Source organism: Lotus japonicus, chromosome 5, assembly GCF_012489685.1.
Source record: "Lotus japonicus ecotype B-129 chromosome 5, LjGifu_v1.2".
Lineage (NCBI taxonomy): Eukaryota > Viridiplantae > Streptophyta > Magnoliopsida > Fabales > Fabaceae > Lotus > Lotus japonicus.
The window spans coordinates 3,913,781-3,939,550 of NC_080045.1; the positions used below are offsets into that span (position 1 = coordinate 3,913,781).

The window sequence follows — 25,770 nt, forward strand, 5'->3', positions numbered from 1 at the left end:
AAGAATTTGGACTTTGGAGAATTCCTCTGTCAACTTTTCCTTTATCAGATTGAGACCTAAAGCGAACTTCTTCAGCTATCAATTCACTAACCACTGAATCAACAGATGGAAGAGGATTACGATGCAATTGACCCACGTATCCCCTCAAAATCATTCCGAAGAGCCATTAAAAATTGAACTAGACGTTGTTCCTCTCTACGTTTAGTGTACGGTGCAAAATCACTCAGTTCTGCAGATTCAGTGAGAGCCAACTGGTCCCAGAGGTCAGACATAGCAGAATAGAACTCTTGAATGCTCATGTTATCTTGTTGAAGAGCCCGAATGTCAATTTCCAGCTGATATTGTTTGGCAAAATTAGACTGGGCATACAACTTTTTCAAATGATCCCAAACCTCCTTCGCTGTTTCAAATTTTTCTAACTGAAAGCCAATAGACTGCATAACAGAATTATTAATCCAAGTAATAATCTTTGAATTATTTGCTTCCCAAGATTCGAGCTCCGTTTCATATTTTCCATCTTTCTTGTCTTTTGGTGTTTGAGAAGTTCCAGAAACATAACCCCACATTCTTTTGCCTTTCAAAAAATTCTTTAGTACATAGCTTCAATACGGATAGTTTTTACCATTCAATTGCACACTAATAGCTTGAAGGGAATCATCCTTTTCACCAACCATTGCAAATAGAGATGAACAAGTACAAATAAAAGAGAAGAGTAAGTGTTACCCGATTTAAAAGAAAAATTTGATGCAAGAGAGTGACCAACAAAGAAGCAACACAGCAACAAGTGGATCACAAGGTTCCTACAGCACGGTAATTCCAATCTGCCCAATACTCCAACATGTAACAACTTGTGTTACCAACCAAAAGAAAATCACAAGGTTCCAATATCAATTTCAAGGCAAATTAAAATCACGTGGTGCAGTGGCAAGACAATTGAATCTTCAAATAACTAATATTATGGACCAACTTTGCTCAGAAACACCACCTGATCTCAAAGAATCAAACCAGCTCTAGATACCATGTTAGGATAAATAGAAAAGATGAAGAGAGAGCATAAGAGAAAGATGTGCTAGGGTTTCATTGGAGGCAAACAATAATCTAAAAGTATTACAATAAGAGACAAAGCAGAGTATAAATAGGTCAAGAGTAAGAGACTATACTACCCATAAAACCTAAATAATAAAATAATGTAATATTATCTAACACTCACCATAAGTGATTTTTTTTTTTCCTTTCAGTGTAGTTTTGCTCTCTTCCTTCCTACTCCTCTGGCTTGGCTTCCATCGATACCTCCTTCCTCCGCCTCAACCGTCGCGTTCCTACCCCATAGTCGTGCCTTTGCCGCACTACCACTGCTGCCCTTCACAGATATTGTGACACATCGCCTTGTCCTCCACGTGTTCCTTGGCAGCAACTACCAACCACCATTTACAGACTCCAGTTACAACCTCTACCAGAGTTACCACTCCTCATCGCCACAGCCTCCATCCCGCTTTTAGAGCATGTAAGTGATGATATTTTGCATAAATAGAGACTTCTTATGCAACATAGTGGTGAGTGCATTTTACATCAAAACTTATATAAAAACAACATTATTCTGAATTAAAATTATAATGCTTTATTTTTCTTACAAAACTATTTAAAATGGCATTGGAGATTTCATGTTTACTAAGGAGCAAACAAAAAATTTGGCTCCTGCATAAATAGACTCTTTATTGCAAGCAACATGTCATTAGCTAACTTCCCTGAAATGCTTTAGATTGATAGGTTCACATATTAGCTTCTCAAAATAAGCTTACTATGGATGGATTGTGTTATGATAGACATGCTCTAACCACGAAACATGTGCATCTTCTATCTAATATGACATCATAACAAAAAATGTTGGCTTAATAGCATTTTTGGTCTCTCACTTATCACGATTTGACAGTTCTGGTCCCTCAAGGAATTTATTAGCCTACAACGCTCCTCACGTTTACCAACTGTTACAAACTATAAGACTTGAAGAACTATTTTATGTTTTCTGGTTTTTCTTAGTGATTTTTTGATAAAAAACCGTTAAGTATTGGATGGAAGTTGACGGAAAGCTAGAAACTGCAACAATTAGTAAACATGAGAGACGTTGTAGGCTAAGAAATTCTATGAGGGACCAGAACTTCCAAATCGTGATAAGTGAGGACCAAAAGTTCTATTAAGCCAAAAAGGTTTATGAAATGATCATGTCAGCAATTACTCACAATAAAGTGGAGTTGTTTTTTTTTTCTATGGTTATGGAGGATTAGGGAAAAATTCATTTGGAGGGCATTAACAACATGGATAAGATCTAAATGAGATATTTTTTTAACCGTTGCATCAAGTGGAACTGCATTTTTGCTCATTCACGTTGATCAAACAACACATTTTAGGTTTTCTATTCTAGTTAATGTTCATGAGGATTCTGCTTACAATATTTAAAGGCTGAAAAGTAAAGACATTGTAATGTAAAGAAAAAAATAAATGCGTGAAATTTATATTTGATTTTTGATGACTTGTGTGATACAAAAGACCCTTCCTCTATTTATAGAGGCCAAATCGGCTAACATACAATTGTTAATAACTCACATCACTACCTGAGTCCTAATATAATTACATTTTGTGAGGAAGTTATAAGTTACTTCCTTTGTTTCAGGCTAGAACCTTTTGGTTAAGCTGGGCTAGCTTCTTGCTTCGATTAGTTCTTTGAGCGTTAACCGCTTCTCCTATTTTCAAAGGGTGAACTGCTAGATGATTTTCTACAAGTCACTTGTAGGCCTTTTATAACCTTTACAAAATATCTCCATTATGGGCCTGAGGCCCGTGTATATTTCTCCAATATTGTCCAAATTCAAATTTTTAGCTGATTCTTGTCTTATTTGAATGGCCGCTCGCTTCCCTCGACTAAAACCTCTCACGGCTCGTCTGATGCCATGCTGGTAAAAAATGTTTTAATTACTCTCTCCGTTTTAATATAAGTGTCCGCTTAGAAAAGATGCACACGTATTAAGAATAATGCAATTAATTTTGTTAACATTTTAAAACATATCATTTATTTCTCATAAATGCATTATATGTAAAAACATCAAATAATGTTTCATTAAAATTCTAAATCTGCAGTTATTATTAAATGGAGGGAGTATTTTCTAACCGTTACGTTTATGTGTCGACAATACTCATTTCCTTTGCGTAATTTATCAAACATACCTAGTTTCAATTTTTTTTATCAAACATGCCTGTTGTTTGCACAGCACACTTTCGGGGGCACACCTTTCAGTGTAGTGTGTGACTGTGTGGTAGTGGTAGATAAAGAAAGAAGGTCCTATACTATGCCGCCCATAAGTACTTATTGAAGACAAATCGCTCATGCACGCCCCACAGTCTAGGCTTCCAGGTGTCAGCATTACAATTCTAGTATATTAACTTTATAAGAAACTGAATCAAAAGACAAAAATGCTGATACCATAACCCTTTACGTGGCAGAACCAAGTCTCTCCACGAAGAGAACCAATTGTCAAAGGTTGTTGCTTCTGATTTTTTTGGTATCCATTGGCAATGCATCTTACTTGATTTTATATCCCTAGAAATCCCAACATACATTTATGATTTCTGTTTCTTATTTTAAAACTGTAATCAGACAAAGAAAAACGAAACCTCCAAAATTGCAATGCATTGTATGGAGACCAAGAAGAAAAAAACGATATTTCTGTGTTTCAGTACATACATGCCAATATCATGGAGTGATGAGATCCCCAACCTAATTATGTTCTGTAGCTAACTTTCTATATTTCATTGCAAAGACCATATCTAGTAAAATATCTTTCTTTTGTTACTTTATCTTTTTAACTATTTTTACGGCAACATTCAATGGAGTACGAAGAAAGATTTCTTAGCTAAAAAGGATATGAAAGTGGAGATAATTACTTGCCCAGCTAGGTAATTCTCGATTTAACTAGTTACATTGTGAATCTTGTTTACCATGCCATTTCCAATTAAAAACCATTCTCTTGCAAGGCAAGTTTAGTGTCATTAATTATTCATTGTTGGCCGAAAGGTAAATAGGATGGATCAAAGGTCTTATCTTATAAGCACATATAGTCCATAAATAATATGGGGAATTTTTTTGAAGAATGAGATTTATCACTTGAAATTTATTCACTAAAGTAACATAATTCACGAAGTTATATAATATATAATTTCCGCGGATCAATGAGCCATGCAAGTTGTGTTTATCCCCTACTTTCTGCAAAGTGTTTATATGTGGATTCAATTTGTCCAAGTGTTACGTAGCATGTAATAATTAGTCTTTGTAGGGGAGTTCATGCGCAAATTAACAATTGCTAATTAATGTACATATAGTTAGAATATATATGTAGTTCAATCAAACCCATGTCTCAAGTTTGTTAAAGCCAAGGATGTACATCAAAAGTTAATAGAAGTGAAGAGATTTTAGAGAAGAATGAAGTTTAGTGTTATATGAACAAAGTTGAAGGTATAGTGTGATGTAATTTATTCTTCACTCATGAATCATGACTAAGTAAATGTGGGAGAAATCTTTAAGTTGGGCTTTTATGCGGGTGGATGGCCTCCGTCCTACCTTGGCTCACCGCGTCTTGATCTTTTAGGAGCGAACACTAGCCAGGCGAGAGTTTTGATCTGACTCATTCAGTCCGGCCTTATATATGGTGAAAGACAGTTTTGGTTTTACATATTAAAGACGGTTTTTGACCATTTGCAAACATTGACCATGGGTAAAATTCGTTGTTAATATGTATATCTATTACAAGATTCTTATACGTGTATATGTATCATTATTAATTGTTGTAATTTAATTTACTCAAGTAGATGGATGGGATCATATCACTCTCAAGAGAAAACCTATATGCATATAAGCGAACCTACGTATAGAGAGTTAAATGTGATATTTATTTTCTTTAATTTGTTATTAGGGAAAGCTCCCGTTCAAAAAAGAAAAGAAAAAACTATATGTGCAGTTCTGCACGTAATTTTCCAGCAATGGATAGGTTATATCTTGCTGTTCACTCCAAAATGAGGTCCAATCAAACATTAAAAATAAACAATTTCTAGATGGGCACTAGTGTTCATACAAACAACCCAATTAGAAAAACTTATAAATATCAAACATCGATCAATAGATATATTATTAAAATCATTTATATCTTTCATTGATTATATTATATATCTATACATACCATGTGTAGTTAATTATAGGGGAAATAATGATCATCAAAGATGTTGAAAACCTTATCATTTCCTCTTAAAATAGCACCCAAAGACAACAAATTAAGGCAATGCATGCAGTGTTGACAATCACAACACCAACATTCCAAACATTCTTCTTCTCCCAACAGAGAAACAGTGCTATATTTTACCAAAGAATCCGCCACGTGTCAACACACCATTGAACCAACCACCATCACCGTTCATTCCCACCACCTATAAATACCATTTTATACCCTCTCTCTCCTCTCCCGCCTTCAGCACACAACAAATCTTCAATTTCTGTTTTAACTTCTTCCAATTCTTCCCATTTTCCATAACCAAACCAAACAAACTCTTATTCATTTTCCGTGCCTCTGTTCTCCCCCTGAAACCATTTGCATTCTCCGGTGACAATTCGTTATTCAAAAACCGGTCTCCGATCGGTGAATGAGGATCGAACCGGCATCGAGATAAATCATGGCAGTGAGAGAGGACAGAGACATGAACAACAACATCAACCACATCCCACGCCCCCAATTCATGCACTCCGAGCCGCGGCTCTCCACGACGGAGCCGCTAACTGACATTGATGACTTCGCAATGCGAAGCAGCAGTGCAGCATCACCGATGAGCCCTTACTACTACGACCCGAGCAGGTTGAGCGGTGAAGGCTCACCGATGATGATGTCACCGTGGAATCAGACCGCCAATTCCCCGTTCTCGAAAACACAATGGTCGTCGTCAAACTACGACGACGTTGTGGTTCCGCAGAACGGGTTAATTGGGTCCCTCGTTCGCGAGGAAGGACACATTTACTCCCTCGCTGCAACCGGCGACCTTCTCTACACCGGCTCCGACAGCAAGAACATCCGCGTGTGGAAGAATCTGCAAGAGTATTGCGGATTCAAATCCAACAGCGGGTTGGTGAAATCGATCATCATCGCCGGCCAGAAAATCTTCACCGGCCACCAGGACGGGAAGATCAGGGTGTGGAAGGTTTCTGTGAAGAATCCGAGCGTGCACAAACGCGCCGGCACGTTGCCAACGCTGAAGGACATTTTCAAGAGCTCGATTAAGCCGAGCAACTACGTGGAGGTGCGGCGCCACCGCACTGCGCTGTGGATCAAGCATTCCGACGCCGTTTCGTGCCTGAGTTTGTCGCACGATAAGACGTTCTTGTATTCGGCGTCGTGGGACAGGACGATCAAGATTTGGAGGATTTCGGATTCGAAGTGCTTGGAGTCGATTCCGGCTCACGACGACGCTGTGAATGCGGTGGTTAGTGGTGCCGAAGGGGTGGTTTTCTCTGGGTCCGCGGATGGGACGGTGAAGGTGTGGAAGAAGGAGACGCGTGGAAAGGGAATCAAGCACGCGCCGGTGAAGACGCTGTTGAAGCAGGAATGTGCCGTTACGGCCTTAGCGGTGGACCCCACAGGTTCGAGTTGTCATTTTAAATTTTTTTTTAAGGAATTTTTTTCTTTAATTTTGAAGTCTGATTTTAATTTTTTTGATACAAGATGGAAATTATGAAAAGAGAGTACTCCAATATTTAAAGTATTTTAGGAAGAGGAAAGAGTAATTTTCCTTCATTAAAGATATATATAACTTTTTCTGTCCTTAAGACATGGAAATGGTTATTTTGTGATGGAAAATATAATTTTGATTTTTAAACACTAGATAACTCCATATTTTATAAGTTTCACACCTTATATCTTTATTTATTAAAAAAAATCTCTTCTCTTTACTTTTTTTATTTCTTTCTGTGAGTCTATCAACTATTTTTATTAGAAATAAATAAATATTATATTATTTAGTTTTCACACTATGTTTTTTATTTTATTTTTGTCAAGTCGTAAGATTAATCTTTATCGTTTTCTGCATCATTTTGAGACTAAAAGCGTGTTTGGATGTGTTTAAAATCAAGTATCGGTCCTTCCCTGTAGAAGTTATGAATAACTTTTTCTCCAAAACTTTGATAAAAATCAATTATGGCTTAATTTGGAAACTTAACTAGCTACCAATAATACTGTAAGTAGCAGAAATATGTAGCAAAGTTACACATTTCTTATTTAACATGATTATTAGATTGAATTTAGTACAATAAATTAGTCATTTGATTGGCAAAATACATATACAAGCTTGATTTTACTGACAAAAGGTTATCTAATGATTTTTATTTTCCAATATAACATGAAAATTTTCTGGTTGCTTTGATCTTATCCACTTTGCAGGCTCTATTGTATACTGTGGGGCCTCAGATGGATTGGTTAATTTTTGGGAACGTGAGAAGGACTACGCGCATGGAGGGGTTTTGAAGGGTCACAAGCTCGCCGTGTTGTGTCTCTCATCCGCGGGGACATTGGTGTTCAGCGGGTCTGCGGACAAGACCATATGTGTGTGGCGGAGGGATGGGATGATTCACACGTGCGTGTCAGTGCTAACAGGCCACGAGGGTCCTGTGAAGTGCCTTGCAGTGGAGGAGGACCGTGAGTCAGCTGCAAGGGGTGACCAACGGTGGGTGGTGTATAGTGGCAGCTTGGATAAGTCAGTGAAGGTGTGGAGTGTCTCCGAGATGCTACCCCAACAACACTGCATGATGGCCTACGATGCAGACTCAGCTCCTTCTGAGTCTGATGGCAGCTACTCTTCAGGTCGGGCCAGCCGCAACAAGAGGAGCTGATGGCAGCTATTCTTCACGGGATGATTGTGTATGGCATGGTTGAAGTTCTTTTATTTATGTAATATAATTTGTGTAAGCTAAGAATGATTTTGAAGTAGTTAAATATTTGTAATTGTTGGGGGCGTGTGTGCATGAGGTTCAGAACACAGGTTGGAAATTGGACAACAAGGACGATTGATTGCATTCAAGATATGATAATCTTTTTAAAATTCAGGTTTTGATAGTGTAGGTGTGGTGGAATGTTTGCTCGCTTCATTTCTAAATTATATTATGGGTCAGAGTTCGATCCTCATCTATAAAAATGAAGTACATTTCATGACGAATTATTTACTGTTTAATATATACACCCGCAATGAGAAAATTGATAACGATGGTAATTTTTAGTAAATAATTTGATCTCAACAAAAAAATAATTCAGGTAATTTTGACACAATGCCAACCGATTATGATTCACGAGTCATGAATTAATATTACATCCTTCCCTTCATTTTTTTAAGATTCATTTAATATAGCGTTTGTGTGAATGTAATTCAAAATTGTGAGTATATAGACATTATAAAATTTAATCATGTATAATATTGAATGAACCTGAGATATTCAAAGTTCCCAACTTTCTTTCATATGGTAGAATTGTAAGTAAAAGTGTTGTTAGACCATTAATACCATTGATTATGGTACGTGAGTAATATTTTATACGGTTGTTACGAGTCTGATTTATGCACGATCATTTGCTGGTATTTTTAATATTAGTGTAAAGATATGGAGATATTGGATTTTAATTTTTTTAAGTCAGAATAGTTCTTTGAAGGATGGATATATTAGAGTGGGAAAGTACATATTCTAATCATTGTTAGTAAATTCTCAATTCAGGCATGTATTCAAACTTATTCTTTCCCACATAGAAGACTCTCTTTTTTTGGTCAAACTAGAAGACTCTTTGAATGCTAGATGATGTTCAAACTTTATAACTGCGAAACAATTCACACTTAACTACTTAAGTCTATTCAACGTCCAAAAAATAAGTTTATTCAAATTTCAAGTTTATATCGTGGGCAATACATGTATGTACTCTTGATCTTGAATCTCTGCCAGCTAGGAAGAAGCCTAGTAGGCTGTAGATGAATCTATACAGTTAAATACAAAACCAATGCAAAGATAGACAAATACAAGCCATGCTTGATGGAAAAGGGGTTTAGTCAAGTGTAAGGAGAAGATTTAAGCGGTAGATTTTTTTTCATTTCCCGATTCTTGATAAAATGTGATATTAATTGGATTTAAATGTAGATGATGGTGTATTTCTCCCTTACAAGACATGTTGCTTCCATGGAATGTAAAATGTAAGGTCCCCTGAGTGGCGAAAATTGAGTCACTACTTCAAACTTCTCCAGGGGAACAAGGATGAGTAATTTCGATAACTATAGGGTTTATCATAGCATAATAATTTTTTTCCCTAGAGGAAAAAAGTAAGTTCAGACATGCAAGAGACAATTGAAAACCACAAGCTAATTTCTGATGAAGTGATGATCAAGTATTCAATCCCTATTGATTTCCAAGAATCAAAACAAGAATTTCTTTCCTCTGATCCAAGTTCTTTGAAGTAACCTTTTATATCCGATATAGAAACTACTAAAGTTACAGCAAAAACATTAACATTACAAGAAGGCTTTATATATATTCATCAGGCAATCGGTAACCAGGCATGACTATTTTATTTGCAGACATTTTGCCAGTTTTCGGCATAACATGCCAGTGCATAGTCAAGTTAAACTCTTTACTGCGCAAATTGCTTCCCTGGACATGAAAAAATGGCAAAATTAAGGTCTAAGGCAGCCTGAAGCAATTCATATTAGTCATATAACATCATAGGAGAGTTGTATACCTGATCAATAAAGCGGTATTTATTTGACGTATGGATCCAAAACTTCGCGCGCTCTTTCGAGGGAATGATAGCGTCCCATAATGATATCTGTAAAATGGCATCTCAAGAATCTAAGCAGCATATATGACACAACACATACCAAAGATTGCAGTGATGCAGCATAAAATGCAATAGAACAGTTGTCCAAGTGACACAAATAGTAAAACAGTGAAAACAAACTCAGAAGCTGCAGCCTCAACAAATGAAATTCAAGATACACCAACCCACTATAGTTATAGCTTCCTTTTATTCATTCCTCTACTAAAAGGAGCAGGCAAGCTTACAATTTAGATGTTTGTGTTTCAACGTAGGTTTGCAAAAACAATTAAAGTAATCAAATCATACCTGATTCAAAGAATTCTTTGAAGTTTCGTATTCAGCAGCCAAAAATACAAAAACCTGCAAGCTTATAAGAGAGGAACAAGCTAAGCCTCTAGACAACACTAAAATTCTAGCTTTCAAGCTGTTTAAAATAACTGATTAAAACTAAGGAACTTGTGCATATGTAACATCAAACAGTTTTAACACTTCGATAGAAGTACAATCTATATACAACATAGAAAAATCAGAGGGCAATAATGGAAATACATATTTGACAAAATGAAACTGATACAGACTAGAAAAAATATAACACTAAGAGGAAGTAAAAAAGATACTGCAATAACCTCTCAATGTAGAAAAATAGAAGCATTGGAAGAAGATGAAATCAAAGTAAAACAGTATAACAAGGAAATATAAGAGAACACAAGAAGCATAGATTAAATTATAATGCAACACATGGAAAACCAGATACATCATAAATTTCCATTCTTCCCCCACCCAGTCCTGACATTTTACTTTCTGCTAACAATATCCATTCTTTTCAGAAGCAAAAAGGGGGAGGGAAATGATTATAATGAAAAAATGAAGTCAAGAACCTGTTTTGTGTTCCACGTGAAAAGAGACTGTAAATCAGCTGATATATTTAGTGTCATGCTGACCTGCAAGAATGAAAAGGATCCCACATTAGACCGAACAATAAATAAAGACTAAATTTGAATATCAGACAGGGATCAGAATGAGCTGGTCTACAAATCAATATGATATACAGATCATCATATCATATGTAGTTTGAGACTCAGATACTAGGACTAGAACCAGCATGATGTTTCATTTCTAGGTTTGGTCTTGACTCGTTTCAACTTTCAAGCATGTGCAAGTATCACTTGAATGTCGTATGTAAAAAAATGTACATTCAAACAAGTATTTGAAGCAATTGCATAAGAAAATCTACAAATTCGGAAGCATTTTTATGACTTCATAATACCAAGTTTTCAAATCAACATTATTTGAGCAGACATATAGGTAAGAAATGATTTCACAAGTTAAATCATAAACTTCTATCAATGTTTACTTTTAGTTTAAATAACAAGGCATTGATGCAGTTACCACTCACCAAATATTCGTACTCTTAAACGTAAGTATCCTAAAACTTAGAAATTTTATTAGACCTCATCAATCATCAAGATCAAATATGTTGATTCACTATCCCATTAGTTGCAGAAACAAATATCCCTGCCCTGCTCCTAGGTTTGTAGTATGTTACCAATTCATAACATTTGACTCATTTAGGAGAGATCAAAACCTACAATGATTTAATAAGCAAAGACTCAACCAGTAACATGCTTTGGTAAAACCTCCTACTGACAGCATGAACCTAATAAGATTTAAAAGCAAGAGGACTGACTATACACATGAGAATGCAATAAATAAATAAAAAGCTTATTTATTCAACTAAGCTTTCAGTTTGCCTAGTTTAAATAAGTGAGTCAAGCTCGAGCATTATTTATCCTGTTTTCATAAGTCAAGCCCAAGTTTTAAGTACTTGGCTTGACTAAAATAGTTTGAAACCTCAAGCATTTTCAATATGAGGGATACATTTTATTCCTCTGTCGTTTCATTTCAGTATATTCACATAGAGACCATTCCTATGTGACACAACAATCTACCAATAAAATTAACCAGCATGCCATGTTTTAACTGCATATTCTTGCATGTTGCAACCACAGCTCATCAAGTGGTAACTTGCTCATATATAAATAGTGAAGGCTGGATTAATGTAATTTTTCCTACAGCAACAACTTAAGACGATTATGACAAATAAATTGCCCAAGGAACAAAAATTGTACCGAGTTCATAACAGAATCACATCATCAGTAACATTGACCAAATGAACAGTAAAATCAACAAAAAATGCAGCATTTAAACACTCCTAAATTCAGAAGAGGATGCGCATGAGAAACAAAACATAAAAAAAATGCAAGACACATTAAGCAGAACATTAATTTCGACTAAGAAATAAGAAATACCTCATCGTTGCCATTGGGCTGTTTCTGAAACCAATTGATGTTCAATACCTACATTGGCATACACAAAAAAACGGTGGGTAAAACCGAGACAAGATTTATAGAATCACAGATTTGTAAAGAAAGAAATTAAGGAACGGAAAGAAAGCCTGACCTGGACTTGGGAAGAGGGTGAGGGGGAACTGAGCGTGTCAGATAGAGAGGCCATGGCACACATAAGGGCCAGAATGGTTATGGCAAAGGTTAGCAAAGCGTTAGCTCTGTAGCCGAATGAATGCATTTTGGTTTAGGGTTTCTTCTTCGACTGCGAGACACAATCAACACTTCAGAAAGAAAATAAATATCAAATTTGATCAAGCAACTCTTCCTTCCAAAGACCAAAATGCCTTCTATTTGAAAAGGCTTCTTATGACACAAATAAAATAAAAAATGATAGGATATCCACCCAATTCAACTAAAAGACTTCATGATTCACATAATGCTTGCACACGAGAAGAAAATCTGTTAAGAAATTCAAGGCTCAACACAAAATAACAATATTTCTAGGGATATGTAATCTCCACATAGAGAAATGTGAACGGAGACTATAACCTTGTGCATGATATTAACAAGGAACAAACTGAAAAAGGAGAAACTTTTATTTTTCATATTCTCTACAAACTAAGATCAAAGAGAATCCTTGGCCTACTTCACATGCAAGCCTCACATTTCAGTGGGCCCTCACTCTTCTCTTGCACACTCAAGTACTACATTAGTCTAAACACAGACATCTTAAACGCAAACGTGATTTCACTTATCTCAAGGTATCAACGGAAAAGCTAGAATTTGCCACGTTGAAGAATTGGCGAAGCAATATTTTGGCACATTGAGACTTCGAGTTCAACGGAAATCTAAACACACTTAAATGGGAGATAAAATGTCTCTTAAAATAAAATGAAATGCACACACATAATTGAGCGGTAAATTAGAAATTGTCAAATTGTAAACATCAGTGAAAACAGCTGGAACACAAATAGTGATGCATCTGATCAATTAGTAGCCGAAACCCTCAAGCAAGTTGAAGTTACATTATCCTCAGGGGTTGACTGAGTCGGCGAGGTTGAGAAATGAGAGGGAAAAAACCAGAAACGGTCGGAGATAGAGATCGGAGAACTCACCGGTTACGGAGATAGTGGTGGCAAGGCGAGTAACTGTGGGAAGGAAACCCAGGTTTCAGACCCAGGTTTCAGTGTTTCACGGTCGGGATTAACCCCAATTGTTCTGTTCTAAAATGAAATGAAAATTGCACCTCAATTCTCTCTTATGAGTTATATAATGGCATTTAACTCCGGAAAATGTTAATTGTGTTTGTAAAACTTGTATCAATAAATACGATGGGATAAGTGTACATAAATGAGATTTTAATAGCATCAAATTTCTTCAGCCGGTAATCATGAGATCAATTCTTTTTGCTTATAAAAAAAACATCATGAGATCAATTCTCTAAAGTTCTCAGACGTTAAATAAGTAGATCTTTTTCCAAGAATTTAACTTATATGCATTAATAGTGTAAAGAGTTCTTCACATATTTCTGATCATATATTACTCCATTTTCTTGTGACTAAAAAAACAATTAGGTTACTTCTTCCTAATTCGATGTGGTTTTAAGTTCAATGATTTGAAATTTCTAAAATTCAAAACTAGTTTTTGCTTCTCTTCAATGGGTATCGGAGCAACGCCAAAAAAGTTAGGATAAGTTATTTTAAAAATTGGGTAAAAAATTATTTCGGCTCCAATTTTTCCAAACAAGTTTTGTTTTTAAATTTACATTTGAAAACCAAAAAAGGGCAACCATCCCAAACACGGTCTTCACTTGCCATTTTAAATATTTTCAAATTTAAATTTAACTATAACATCTTCCAAAAAAATTTAACTATAACATGATAAATTTTCATAAAATGATGACATGAGAAAAAAAGATGTCTGCTAGGGCATCGTCTCCACGGCGGTTTAGGCCACCATATCAGCGTTTTCAACACACATGCAGAGTAGGAAGTAGGCGGTATGGTGAGGACATTGATTGGAAGGCGAGGAGGCAAGGGGGTCATGTGGATCATTCTCAATTTTTGTGGATGGTTTGGGTGATGTGGTGACAAGGGCTATGGTGGGTGATATCTTCATCAAGGCAGGGAAGATACGTGAAATTTTTGTGCAAGAACGTAAAAAAGAGGGTCATCGTTTCAGGTTTGGTTTCCTTCGATTTGAACATGATCATGAGGCTTAGCGTGCCATTAGTATGTTTAATGGTCTGAAGCTTGAGGGAGCTTATCTGGTGGTAAAAAAGGCCAACTTCTAGTATAGAAGATCAGTGGGCATAATACATTCACCTATTGGAAACAAACCGCCGAGTTATGTTCTTCGGGGAAAAGTTTGGAAGCGAAAGCCTGAAGCGAAAATCCAAAAAGATCATGTGGTGAATGAAGGCAATACGAATGGGATGTACAATATGTCATATGAAGAATCGACGTGGATTGAGAGATGTGTGTGTGTGTGTGTGTGAAACTTTGTACAATATCAAATCAATCGAATCAGTTCGAGAGGAGCTAAGAATGCATGGACTCTCAACTTTTAGAATAAAATTGATGAAGGCACGAGATGTACTACTTGAGTTTGATACAGAAGATGAGAAGTATTGTATTCTTGCAGAGGCAACAACAACCTTAGAGGAAGGGTTTGAATGGGTTAGGCCTTCTTTGAGCTTCATGGTGGGTAAGTCTTTCCTTGCATGGTCACGTGTGTGGAAGGTACCGCTCGAGGCTTGGAATACTCATTTTTCTAAACACATTGATCACATTGTGGGAAATTTCGTATGTGTTGACACGATCACTTCACCAAAGGAGAGATTGGATTTTGGCAGGATGCTGGTGGAAACTTCTCATCCGCTGATAGAACAATAATACATGGACTTTAATGTTAATGGTACGATGTGCCGTGTTTTAGTGGAAAAAGAGGTGTCAATTTACCATGATTGGACTACTTTGATACTTGATCCGGAGGCGGAAAAGGTGTTTTGTTTTGAGTCCGGAGGCGAAATGGATGTTTTGCTATATCATGCAAATGGCGGGTTAGGAACTATGATGCCAATACCATGTCTGGATCATTTTTTTTCTAAATAAATTACGACAATCAGAAACTAATTTTAAAAATCACTTCAAAATTAATTGATTTTATATTTAGAATCAATTATAAAATGAGATTTAAACATGAACTGATTGGCTCACAAACCAAATTACAAATATATTTTTAATGGGAAGCTAAGATAGTAACTTTTTTTACGACCAAGTAGCACTATGCTTGTGTGAATGCTTTATTTGCGTGTGAGAAAGAAGTCATAGAACCCGCTTCAAATGGACAATGTTACTGTGCAGCTCACAATCAGAACCATGTTATTATTGCCAACAACAGATCCTCTTGCCCTGGAACCGAAGGAATGATCAATGTGATAGGTGACGAGAATGACTTACTGTACATTTGGGTGGAGTTTGCCAAGTCAAACCACTTAAATGGCCACTTGTATTACCAACTGAATTGATATCTAAGCTCATAGGACCTGTAGGATCACCCCCTTCCAGCACTCTGAGTATCTACAATCACATGAAAAAAAACATAATCAGTGTTATCACAAATGATTCTAGATAAATTAATAATGCTGAGAGTGGGTTAAAAGTGAAGTGATATATGTTTGGATGCATTTCTGAAAAATATGATTTATATAACGTTATGAAATCCAATAATAAAATCTCATGACTGATTATGTTCAAAGCATAAGTTACTCTTTCTAGCTTCTATGCAAAACTGATTCTGAGACTGAAATAATTAAATCTCCAAGATGTCTCCCAAACATGTGTGTGTGTGTTTGTATTTACATTTAAGTTGGTCAAAAACACATTCACTCCCATAACACAACAGATATGGATTGGCAAAAAAAACACATTCAAACTCCCTTGGAATGTGCAGACATATGAGAATGTGCATTGACAAAAATACGAATACGCCTTATATTGTCATCCAAATGTGATTCTCCTCAATCAATGAGAATTGATTCTGAGAGAACCAAACACACATACTGTACTGAATCATGAATCAGCCAACTTTTGTCAAAGAACCCAAACCAGTCATACCTTTGACATGGAGGGTCTGGCATCAGGATCCAGACGCAGACACAATGAAACAGCTCTTGCCATGGCTTGCAATTGAAGATTAAACTGCAGTGACGCCTCAGAATCCAAGCATGGTTTGAGAGATAGAACGTTTTGTAAGATATGATCCGGCTCCAACATGTGTATGGGGTGAAACAATTCAGAAAGATACGAGTGTCCATTAATCTGTTCCAATTCACTAATTCTTCGACCGGTTATTAGCTCTAACAAAACAATTCCAAATGCATATACATCTATTTTATATGTAACGTTTCCAGCATCAATATACTCAGGTGCAAGGTACCTATGTTTATGCAAGATAAAGCTTTATTAGAATCAGAACTATGAAATGTATATTCACATGCGCCATAAAAGGAAATTACCCTGAAGTTCCTATAACGCGATCTTCAGTATTCATATTCCATTCTGAATGCCATCTAGCAAGCCCAAAATCAGCCACCTAAATGAATGGTACATGGTGAGAGTTTGATCAAAAGTAGTTATACCTTTTATTTGATATGTGATGCATCATTCTCTTAAAACTAGCCACCTAAATAGCTTTTTGATTCCTTTAGCTAGGCTTAAAAACACTTTCAATGAAAATTCATGTCTCACAATACATTGAAATGGAAATGCTTTTAGTTGATTGTAACCGAAATCAAAACACACACTAAGTTACCAGAGGTTCAAAGTCATGAGTTAAGAGGATATTTTTGGGTCGAAGGTCTCTGTGCACTATACAACCAACTCTACAATCTTCATGGAGGTAGCGTAAGCCTCGCGCCACTCCAATCGCTATCTTTAAGCGTGAGTTCCAATCCAACGACATATTCTCGCCTCCTGCAAAATCAACAACAAATCATAGAGTTTGATGTGAATTCTCACTGATTAATTGAAGAAAATTGAATCAATAAGCTAAAATTATGAAGAAGAAAAAATGAAATAAAGCAAGTTAGTGAATACCATACCATGTAAGCAGAGGTCCAAGGAACCATTACATATGTACTCATACACTAATATCCTCAAATTGTCCTCTGTGCAAAATCCTATCAACAACACAACATTTCTGTGTTGAGCACAGCTCAAAAGCCTAACTTCCCTGCAGAAATCAATATCTGCTTGAGAGCCACTGAGCTTTAACTGTTTCACCGCAACGATCTGACCATCTTTGAGTATTCCCTTATGAACCACACCGAATCCACCTTCAGCCAATAAATTCATTTCTGAGAACATGTCAGTAGCTTCCTCTATCTCTTTGAAGGAAAAACGTCTAGGAGGCTTTCCGAATACTGGTACTTTATTCTGACACTGAGAGCATAAAGGAGGAGGTATAGAGGTAGTTCTACCCAAAGGAATGGAGTTTTCTCTGATGCTCGAGTTCGGGATATAGCTTCTACTTTGAGTTTGGTTAAACTTAAATCCGAGTTCACTTTCTGTTGTCTCTTGATCACAATGCTTGAAATTTTCAAGTAGAGTTTTGGAAGTTGGAGACTTAGTTCTTTGGATAACTTTGTTTTCAGCGTTTCGAAGCTTCTCATTTGCATTGTGGTTTTGATGAATCCAAAATACAGTATTTATGTCTCTAGCCACAGGTGATGTTGGGTGATCCCTTTCCAAATCAAAGTATAATGGTGGCTGTGCATTGAAACCTTTTGGGTTGTTCAATGGTTTGTTTGTTCTTTCATGTGGTCCCTGGCCTTGGTACAGAGGATTTTGTTTGTAGACGAGGAAAGGAGAAGTGGCTGAGTCAGTGCTTGACATTGAAGTACCTGCTTCTTCTGTGTCTTCAGGGCTACTCACTGGGGTGGAATGCATCAATCTGCGGCCTTTTAGTTTCCCAATTTCTATGCCTGGTGAAGAATAAGAGAAAAATGGAGTTTGGAGTTCTTCGGAGGATCCTAAGTTAAGCCTGAGGACTTTTGGCTGTGAGCCATTCATCACCACAATGCTGCAGCTAAGTTCATCCATGCAATGCTTTGCCTCTTGCTTTAATTTCCTGTTTCAGAAAACATAAGGACAAACATTATTAGCCCGTTTAGATACCAATTAGAAAATATGAAAATGGAAAAATAACATAGCTTAAAGTGCATTGGAAAAATAAAATATGTTTCAGGAATGTGTTATTTTCGATTTTTATACTTCCTAACGGTATCGAAACGAGCTCTTCATTCGGGCACGCTGACAAAATTCGACTTATTTCTGATTGAAAGTAGAAATGAGAAAACACATCTGCAATCAACTAAATAACTAGTAAAGCTAAGAAAAAAGAAATACTTTTCCATGTTTAATTACTTGTCCAGTATGACCCAATGGGAACCACTCCATCTGGCTTCAGCTGCCACAGCACCACTAGGAGTACTCGTCACCACCTTAATTTTCACCCGAACCTGCATTTATATAAAGTTCAATAGAAATTCAGTTTCAACAAATAGAGTATGTCATGCCAATATATAATGGCCTTTCTATGCTAATGCCATTGAAGCGAGTTCGGTTCATCAGCTCTTAAAGCCAGTTTGCATCCAAATAACAAGTTATTCTGGAAATTAGTTTCATCAACTGTTGAAGCAAGCTAGAACTTAGTTTCAAAAAATAAAGCTAGAACTCAATTTTAACTAAACTTGATTTTGTACGATAAAAGTACTTTCAATTTCAATTAAGGCTTCCGATACATCTTACAAGTTTGTAAGACTATTATTGTTCGCGGTTATTTAATTCAATAAGAAAAGTAATAAAATGTATCAAAAGTTCAAAGAAACGTGTGATTTCATGAATATTCTATATTCCAATCGTTACACAACTTAAATTGCCAAAATATAGATGTAGGAATATGAATTAATTCAAAGAAATGACGTAGTATAGCTATTCTCTTTGATCATTTCGATAACTACTATCTTCTTACTCAAACACACACACACACACCTCCCTTTTTTCGCTGCCATACATGGCCAAGCATATATTTGTTTATCTTATCTTCATGTATAGTCAGCTCTAGGAATCTTCGTGCATGTGTAATTATTGATACATCATATAAACTGTTATAAAAAAATTATCAAATCCATAGCACATGCGAATTGAGTACACTACAGTCAAGGAGGTACAGCTTGGAAAAGATTAGAATTCAGAAACTTCCTCAAATCTGATATGATACATGCTGAGATGTCTCATATTGGCTAAAAATATTGTTAAGATAACCCTTATATATAGTATAGGAAGATAATTCTCAACAATTGAGTTACCATTTTTGAGTTGAGTTAGACTTCGCAAATTTTAATAATACCAAAAAAAAAAAGAATAAAAATTTGAGAGTGTGTGCATGGACAGGATTTGGATCCTTTCATGTTGGAATTTTTGTGTGGGAATTTTCACATGAGAGGATCTACTGCCGCATGCATATTCCTTTGGATCCTTTCATATTGAAATTTTTGTGTCAACATATATTCATGAGAGGATAATTTTCATATGAGAGAATCCATTCTGCACGCATATTCCTTTCAAGTGAAGAAAATGTATACATATTTAACATTTTAAATGATTTAAAAAAGGACCAATAGTTAATATTAAAAAATTATTGATCTAAGTTCAACAAAAATATATATGACAAAGACGTATAAGCAAGTGATCATATTTCAAATTTGGAATTTATGGATCCATCAATTTAAAATAATCTTTAGTTTTAGACACTTTAATAATATTTTCAACTTTTTAAAATTTATATTACATGTCATATCTTTTATTTTCCACTCCTTTCTTAATCTATCCTACAATTTAGGACGCACACTCATGTGCACCCATCTTTTTCTATATTAAAAAGTGAGGGAGAGTGAGAATGAGACAAAAAACGACACCAAGAACATGGTCATAAAGTCATAAGGATTTCAAAAAATGATTAAAAAAAATGATAAACACTCGATTCGCAAGCTAGTCGTTTTCATTACATTAAACTCAAAGAAACAGAGGCAGCTACTACCTGAATCAGAAGGTGGAAAATATGGACCGTGACCTGTCATTTTTTACATTTATTATTCTTTTAATGGTTTTCACATCTCATTATTGTTGGAATTGTTCATGAACCTGATGTAAATTATGCAGGATATATAGAAAATGAGAAAATTTGATATAAAAACTGTTATTTGTCAATTAATATTTAATAGCTAATGCCTAATCGGCTATTTGAACCCTTAAGTCGAGAATTCAATTTCCTACGAGTCATATACTTGGAAGACTATTAAAATTCATCATCAATGTCAAAATTACAGAAGCAATTTAACATATTAAAAAATAATATAGCTAATTATTACTACTATTTATTTGATTCAGAAAAGTAAATTTCAAAATTAAAAATTAATTACCTCAATGTGATTGTGCAACTGAAGCACCATCTGAGCACAAGATTGGGAGATATCGGAAATCCTCTCCGGCAATTTTCCCGCGCGTCCGCTCCCACAGTCTCCGGCGAATCTCGAGAAGTTCCAGAATCTTCTGCCTGAAACAATCCCCAAATTAATTTCAAATTCACGTTAAGCAAATTGAACGAAGAATAAGAAACGCTTAATTTGTATGATTTTGTGATTAAAATTACTGAATCATTTGTGGATTTTATGGTCTGGAAGTACCTACCGGTGTTCTCGGCAGAGTAAACGGCGAGTAGCGTGATGGTATCGGTGGAGTGAACGACATGTGTGAGCGCCCAGGCTAATGCGGTGTTGGAGATCACCTTCTCCGCCTTCACAGCGACGAGAACCTTATTCGACGCCGTAGGGGCGGTGGTGTGCCGCCTCGCGCTGACTGAACCAACGGTTTCGCCTCTTAGCATTGCTCTGATCGGAGTGTGAGAGTGATGAATATGATGAAACTCGTCGTCGCGTAGCGTGATGCGTTGAAATGGATCGTTGCATTATTTTGCGCTCGAAAAAAAAGGCTCTATGTCTTCTTCATCTTCAACTGCCATTGCCTAACCTAGTTAGTTAACCTCACCATGGTTAGGACTCGGGTTAGTTGTTAGTTGTTACTTTGTAGGGTCTCCATTGTGATGGTATGTGATGTGTGTCGTGGCACAAAGGAAATTCAAAGGGACTGCAAAAATATTATAAAAATAAAAAATAAAATGAATTGTTATGGACATCAAATATTAGCTCGGCATAAGCAAGTTTGACGCCAAAGTTGAGGGACAACTGTTACAGACAACAAGCATTAGCTCGGCATTAGCAAGCTCGACGCCAGAGCCAAGGACAACTGTACGGGATCTCAGCATCATCTGTCTCGGCTCGGTCGGAAGGATTGTTAATCTAATCCAAGACTGTAACCAAAAAAAAAAGGTAACAAAAAATATTCTAATCCAAGACCGTCGAGTTGCGAAGATACCTAGAAAGGATGAGGCTCACTTCACGAGTCAGTACCGCTCGGAAGGATTGTTAGTCTAATCCAATGTCACCACTCTAACCTGTCAAGTAACTTTTGACATCAAGAAAGCGACCCATTATCAACCACCCTCGACAAACAGACCTACTCGGTGTGGCGTGCATACTTCCGATCAAGACCTCTACTTCCATCCACCAATCCTTCATCGTCCCAACCTTCCCAACGAAAGGAGTTTGATCTGAGTTGGCCATCCCCTTCGCTCTGTCTTATCATGAATCATACAGCTTCACAATGTCTAAGCCAGGTCCACGACTTGTACTCCAAAGGTTCTTAGTGGAGCTATTTTGCTCGGATGACCGGAGCTATGGTGAAGCGCGACGATAGGGTGTTCAAAAAAGACACACGCTCAAGTAGTCAAACTAAAGAAAGTGCTTAGAGTATTGGAAAATCAATAAAATTAATAATTTACCTTCATTTCTCACCCTAGGGCTCAAACAATATTTATACCTAGGGTATCTATAGTTTGGATTAGTCGGTTTTGAGGGGAAAAGTCATCTAATCTAATTACTTCGGTTTGGTCACTTCATCATTCAATAAGTTTTTTTTTTTTAAATCTGAAACAATCTAATCCAACTTTTACTTGGTTGAATTGGATTGGACTTCGGTTTTTCAAAGAAGTTGTAAATATCAAAATCAAAGAAGAAATAGAAATAATTTGAATCCTATAAAGTCACATTACAAGTATAAACAATGAGAGTTTGGAATAAAGAAGTAAAGATAAAGCAAAGGTCTCAAACAAATTACCACATTCATCATTCTTGGTTTAGTACCTCTAAATAAGAACAAAAAGAACAAAATTTAATCTCTGCATAGCATATGACATATTTTTCAAATAAATGTTCACTTTAATGCATATTTTTTAAATTATCACTTGAAACTCCATTTACCCAAATGGATCTTCATAAATAAGTACGTGTCATGTAATAATTATATAAACATATAAGGACATAAATATGTAACTATGCATGATATGATCTATGTACAAATAAAATTATATATATATATTTAAAAACAATCAGTTTGGATTGGATTGGTTCGGTTTTTCTGTCCAAAAGTATAATTCACTTTATAATAGCAATGAAGTATTTAATACTTTCTTCTAAACTTATACCTTCATATTTAATATGAAAAAATCAGTGTGATTTGAAAGAAGAAAATTAATTGGAGAGAGAAATTCATGGGTAGTCTAGAAAAGTCAATAAATTTTTTAACAAATTTATTATTAATTAGTAACTACTTTTCTTAATTCTACAAAATTAGGTAAAAGTAACTTAAAAAATTAGGGTGGAGGTAGTACTTAAATCTATAAGGACTAAATTTGACATGCCTAGTTGATAAGCTAGTTGAAAGGTGAAAAGTTAGTTGAAAGCTTACAAGCTAGCTGGAAACTTATAAGTTAGTTGAAAAGTTACATGATTGAAAAAGTATTGGTAAAACTACATGTTGAACACGCTGATACATTGCCCAACATTATCCCTTTACTGCTACATTGCTAGTCTATTTTGCATCCTATTAGCACTTCTTGGGCTCTTCAATAATATGTTGCTTATCCAAAATAAAACTTGTTGTAGAATAAGTTTGAAACCGTAAAATAACATAAAAAGACATACTTGTATAACTCTTTTTATATTTAACATTACTTTATTTACACATCAATATCTATATGGTATTCATATTGGTTAAAATATTTACCACTTTAAATATTTAATTTTTTTTTGTTACAAGAGGAAGACTAAAAGAACTAAGAACTACACCGCTACGTCCATATATAAGGAAGCTATAAGGAACGATGGAGGAACTCGCCAAATAGGATGCAATGAGCCTTCTCTCTCTCGTCCCAGAGGGTTAGTTAAAGTGTTAAAAGCTAAGAGACATAAGGGTTAAGTGAGATGTAGAGTGAGGAGTCCGGGGTTCGAACTTTGAGGAGAGACTAATTTACTAACATTATTAACAACTAACATTTGCCTATAAAAAATGATCTTTCTCTCGAAGCAAACCGAGAAAGACCATCTGCTGCGCTATTCCTTTCCCGCGCAACATGATCCACAACAACACGCCAATTCCGGGAAAGAAGATCTCTAACTCTCCCGATTGTCTCATTCTTCTAATAATTAGACACATCAACGAATGTGTAGATATTTTAATTTAGTTCAAGTTATTTATTATATAAAAAACATAATATTATTTTTTTTATTTTTTCATTTTCATATTTTTATTAAATTAAATAGAATAAAAAAATAACGTTATATTTTAATTTAATTAAATAAGTTTATATTTTTCTAAATAAAAAATAGTATTTTATATTAGAAATTGAATAGTAATTATTTCATTAAAAATAATTAGGGTTTAGTGTGTTATAAATATAAAAAAGGTAATAATGGGATTTCTGCTATTTCAAAAAAAATATAATAATAATGGGATTTCAATACAATTATAGTGGGGGAAGAAGCATCATGACAATCTTTTTTTGAACCACGATTGATCTGGGCAGTGTCATGTGGTCGAAGACTTCGAAGTTATGATATGATGAGTGTTTCTCATCTACCAAGGACCACGTTTGTGAGTTGTAACAGCACCTTGTATGGTTGCATGGACCATTTTGGAGGAAACTATACTACTAATGGAACTAAATGACAACTGGGGTCTGGGTAAGAATTAAGCATGTAGCTGTTCTATTCCAGGTTTACAGCGTGACAATGTGGTCTTCTTTTTTGTTTTTGGTGCAACACAAGTCAGAAAGAATAATGCTCATAAGGTCACATGTTTGCAAATATTGACACCAAAAATATTGTGCAAATAACTTCAGCCCACCAGAAAAGTGTTCAAATGGGCCATCCTGACATACATAAGTCAGCTCGACCAAAAAAAAACATACATAAGTCAGCTGAAAAACTATAGATTTTTTAACACGGGCTTTGACAAAAAAGTGTTTTTAGAATTGACAGGGCAAACAAAAAGATTTACTAACGGAAATTGATCTAACAAAAAAGTGTGCCAAAAAATTGACCAAACACAAAAACACCACCGCCTCCGCCTTACCACCTCGTTCCATTCCATTTCATTTTTCCACACCGTGGGGCTCCTAGCAATGCAATTAACTAAAAGGACCCATAGAGGCGGACATTTTGCGGTGGTTCAATGAAAACCGCCTATATCATTGCGGCGCTTTTTTCCTCCACCGCAGATTACGTGCAACTAGAGAGCAAGTTTGTTCCTGATATACTTGTTACGGTTCAGTTTCGCGATGGTTGGGTTAATCGCCGCAGAATGATTAATATTATTAAGAATTTCAAAACCCTAAGTTAAACCTACTTCACCTTTCTTTTTTCCCTTTCCGCATTTCTTATCTCATAAATCGTGATTTTAGAATTTGAACCTCCTTCACTTCACCCTAAACTCATCTATTCACGTTTCTTCTCGCGATTTCACTGATTAAAGAAATGTTCCTTCCATTGTTAATCAGACATGGATTGAAACACCTTGCAATTCCCTTTTCTTCTCCACCAGATTTGGATCGAAGATTGACGTCTTCATTGCTTCTCAGCCATGGATTGAAGATTCTCACTAGCTCGAACATGGATTGTGATCTCCTCATATCGCGATTTTTTTCTAGATTAAAGATTCTCACCAGATCTGGATCGAAGAACTTCACTCTCACTCAACAATGGATTGAAGCTCACTCGGTCATTGATTGAAGGTAAGCACCTTGTTCTGATATCTCGATTTGAGTTTCTTCTCCTCTCAGATTTGGATTGAAGGTAATCACCATTGTTTTGTACAGGAAATAGCTATTTCAGTTTCTTCATCTGCATTCTCATCCGTCTCTCTCGAACCTTGTTGTGTTCTCCATTCTCAACTATCTCCACTCAGATTTCATACTCATCTTTTGATTTCGTTTCTTCTCCTCTCAGTTTTTGATTGAAGGTAAATACATCGTTCGATTTCAGTTTTCTGATTAGGTTATGTGAAATGAAATCCATCACTAGAATCAATCTC

General features: G+C 35.8%; 3 protein-coding genes across 4 annotated transcripts; 1 reads left to right on the forward strand and 2 right to left on the reverse strand.

Moving 5' to 3' along the window:
• Nucleotides 1–5,513: 5,513 nt before the first annotated feature.
• LOC130720722 (protein JINGUBANG) lies at nucleotides 5,514–8,124 on the forward strand. Its single transcript, XM_057571410.1, has 2 exons — nucleotides 5,514–6,670; nucleotides 7,467–8,124. The coding sequence occupies exons 1-2, from the start codon at nucleotides 5,713–5,715 to the stop codon at nucleotides 7,913–7,915; spliced, it is 1,407 nt and encodes a 468-aa protein (XP_057427393.1). The 5' UTR covers nucleotides 5,514–5,712; the 3' UTR covers nucleotides 7,916–8,124.
• Nucleotides 8,125–9,403: 1,279 nt separating this feature from the next.
• LOC130721038 (signal peptidase complex subunit 3B-like) lies at nucleotides 9,404–13,496 on the reverse strand. The gene is made up of 7 exons (XM_057571765.1): nucleotides 13,336–13,496; nucleotides 12,333–12,482; nucleotides 12,182–12,229; nucleotides 10,751–10,813; nucleotides 10,179–10,232; nucleotides 9,795–9,881; nucleotides 9,404–9,706 (listed from the first exon to the last, which is right to left on the reverse strand). Exons 2-7 carry the CDS (start codon nucleotides 12,456–12,458, stop codon nucleotides 9,581–9,583), a joined length of 504 nt encoding a protein of 167 aa, XP_057427748.1. The 5' UTR covers nucleotides 12,459–12,482; nucleotides 13,336–13,496; the 3' UTR covers nucleotides 9,404–9,580.
• Nucleotides 13,497–15,367: 1,871 nt separating this feature from the next.
• Nucleotides 15,368–21,286, reverse strand: LOC130718542 (inactive protein kinase SELMODRAFT_444075-like). 2 transcript variants are annotated; one of them, XM_057569143.1, is made up of 8 exons: nucleotides 20,974–21,286; nucleotides 20,706–20,839; nucleotides 18,649–18,743; nucleotides 17,325–18,352; nucleotides 17,036–17,196; nucleotides 16,740–16,816; nucleotides 16,339–16,660; nucleotides 15,368–15,801 (listed from the first exon to the last, which is right to left on the reverse strand). In XM_057569143.1, the coding sequence occupies exons 1-8, from the start codon at nucleotides 21,167–21,169 to the stop codon at nucleotides 15,652–15,654; spliced, it is 2,163 nt and encodes a 720-aa protein (XP_057425126.1). In that variant the 5' UTR covers nucleotides 21,170–21,286; the 3' UTR covers nucleotides 15,368–15,651. The 2 variants fall into 2 exon arrangements, with proteins under 2 accessions (XP_057425126.1, XP_057425127.1); XM_057569144.1 differs by lacking the exon at nucleotides 20,974–21,286 and having other exon boundaries at nucleotides 18,631–18,743; nucleotides 20,706–20,760.
• Between the last annotated feature and the right edge of the window lie 4,484 nt (nucleotides 21,287–25,770).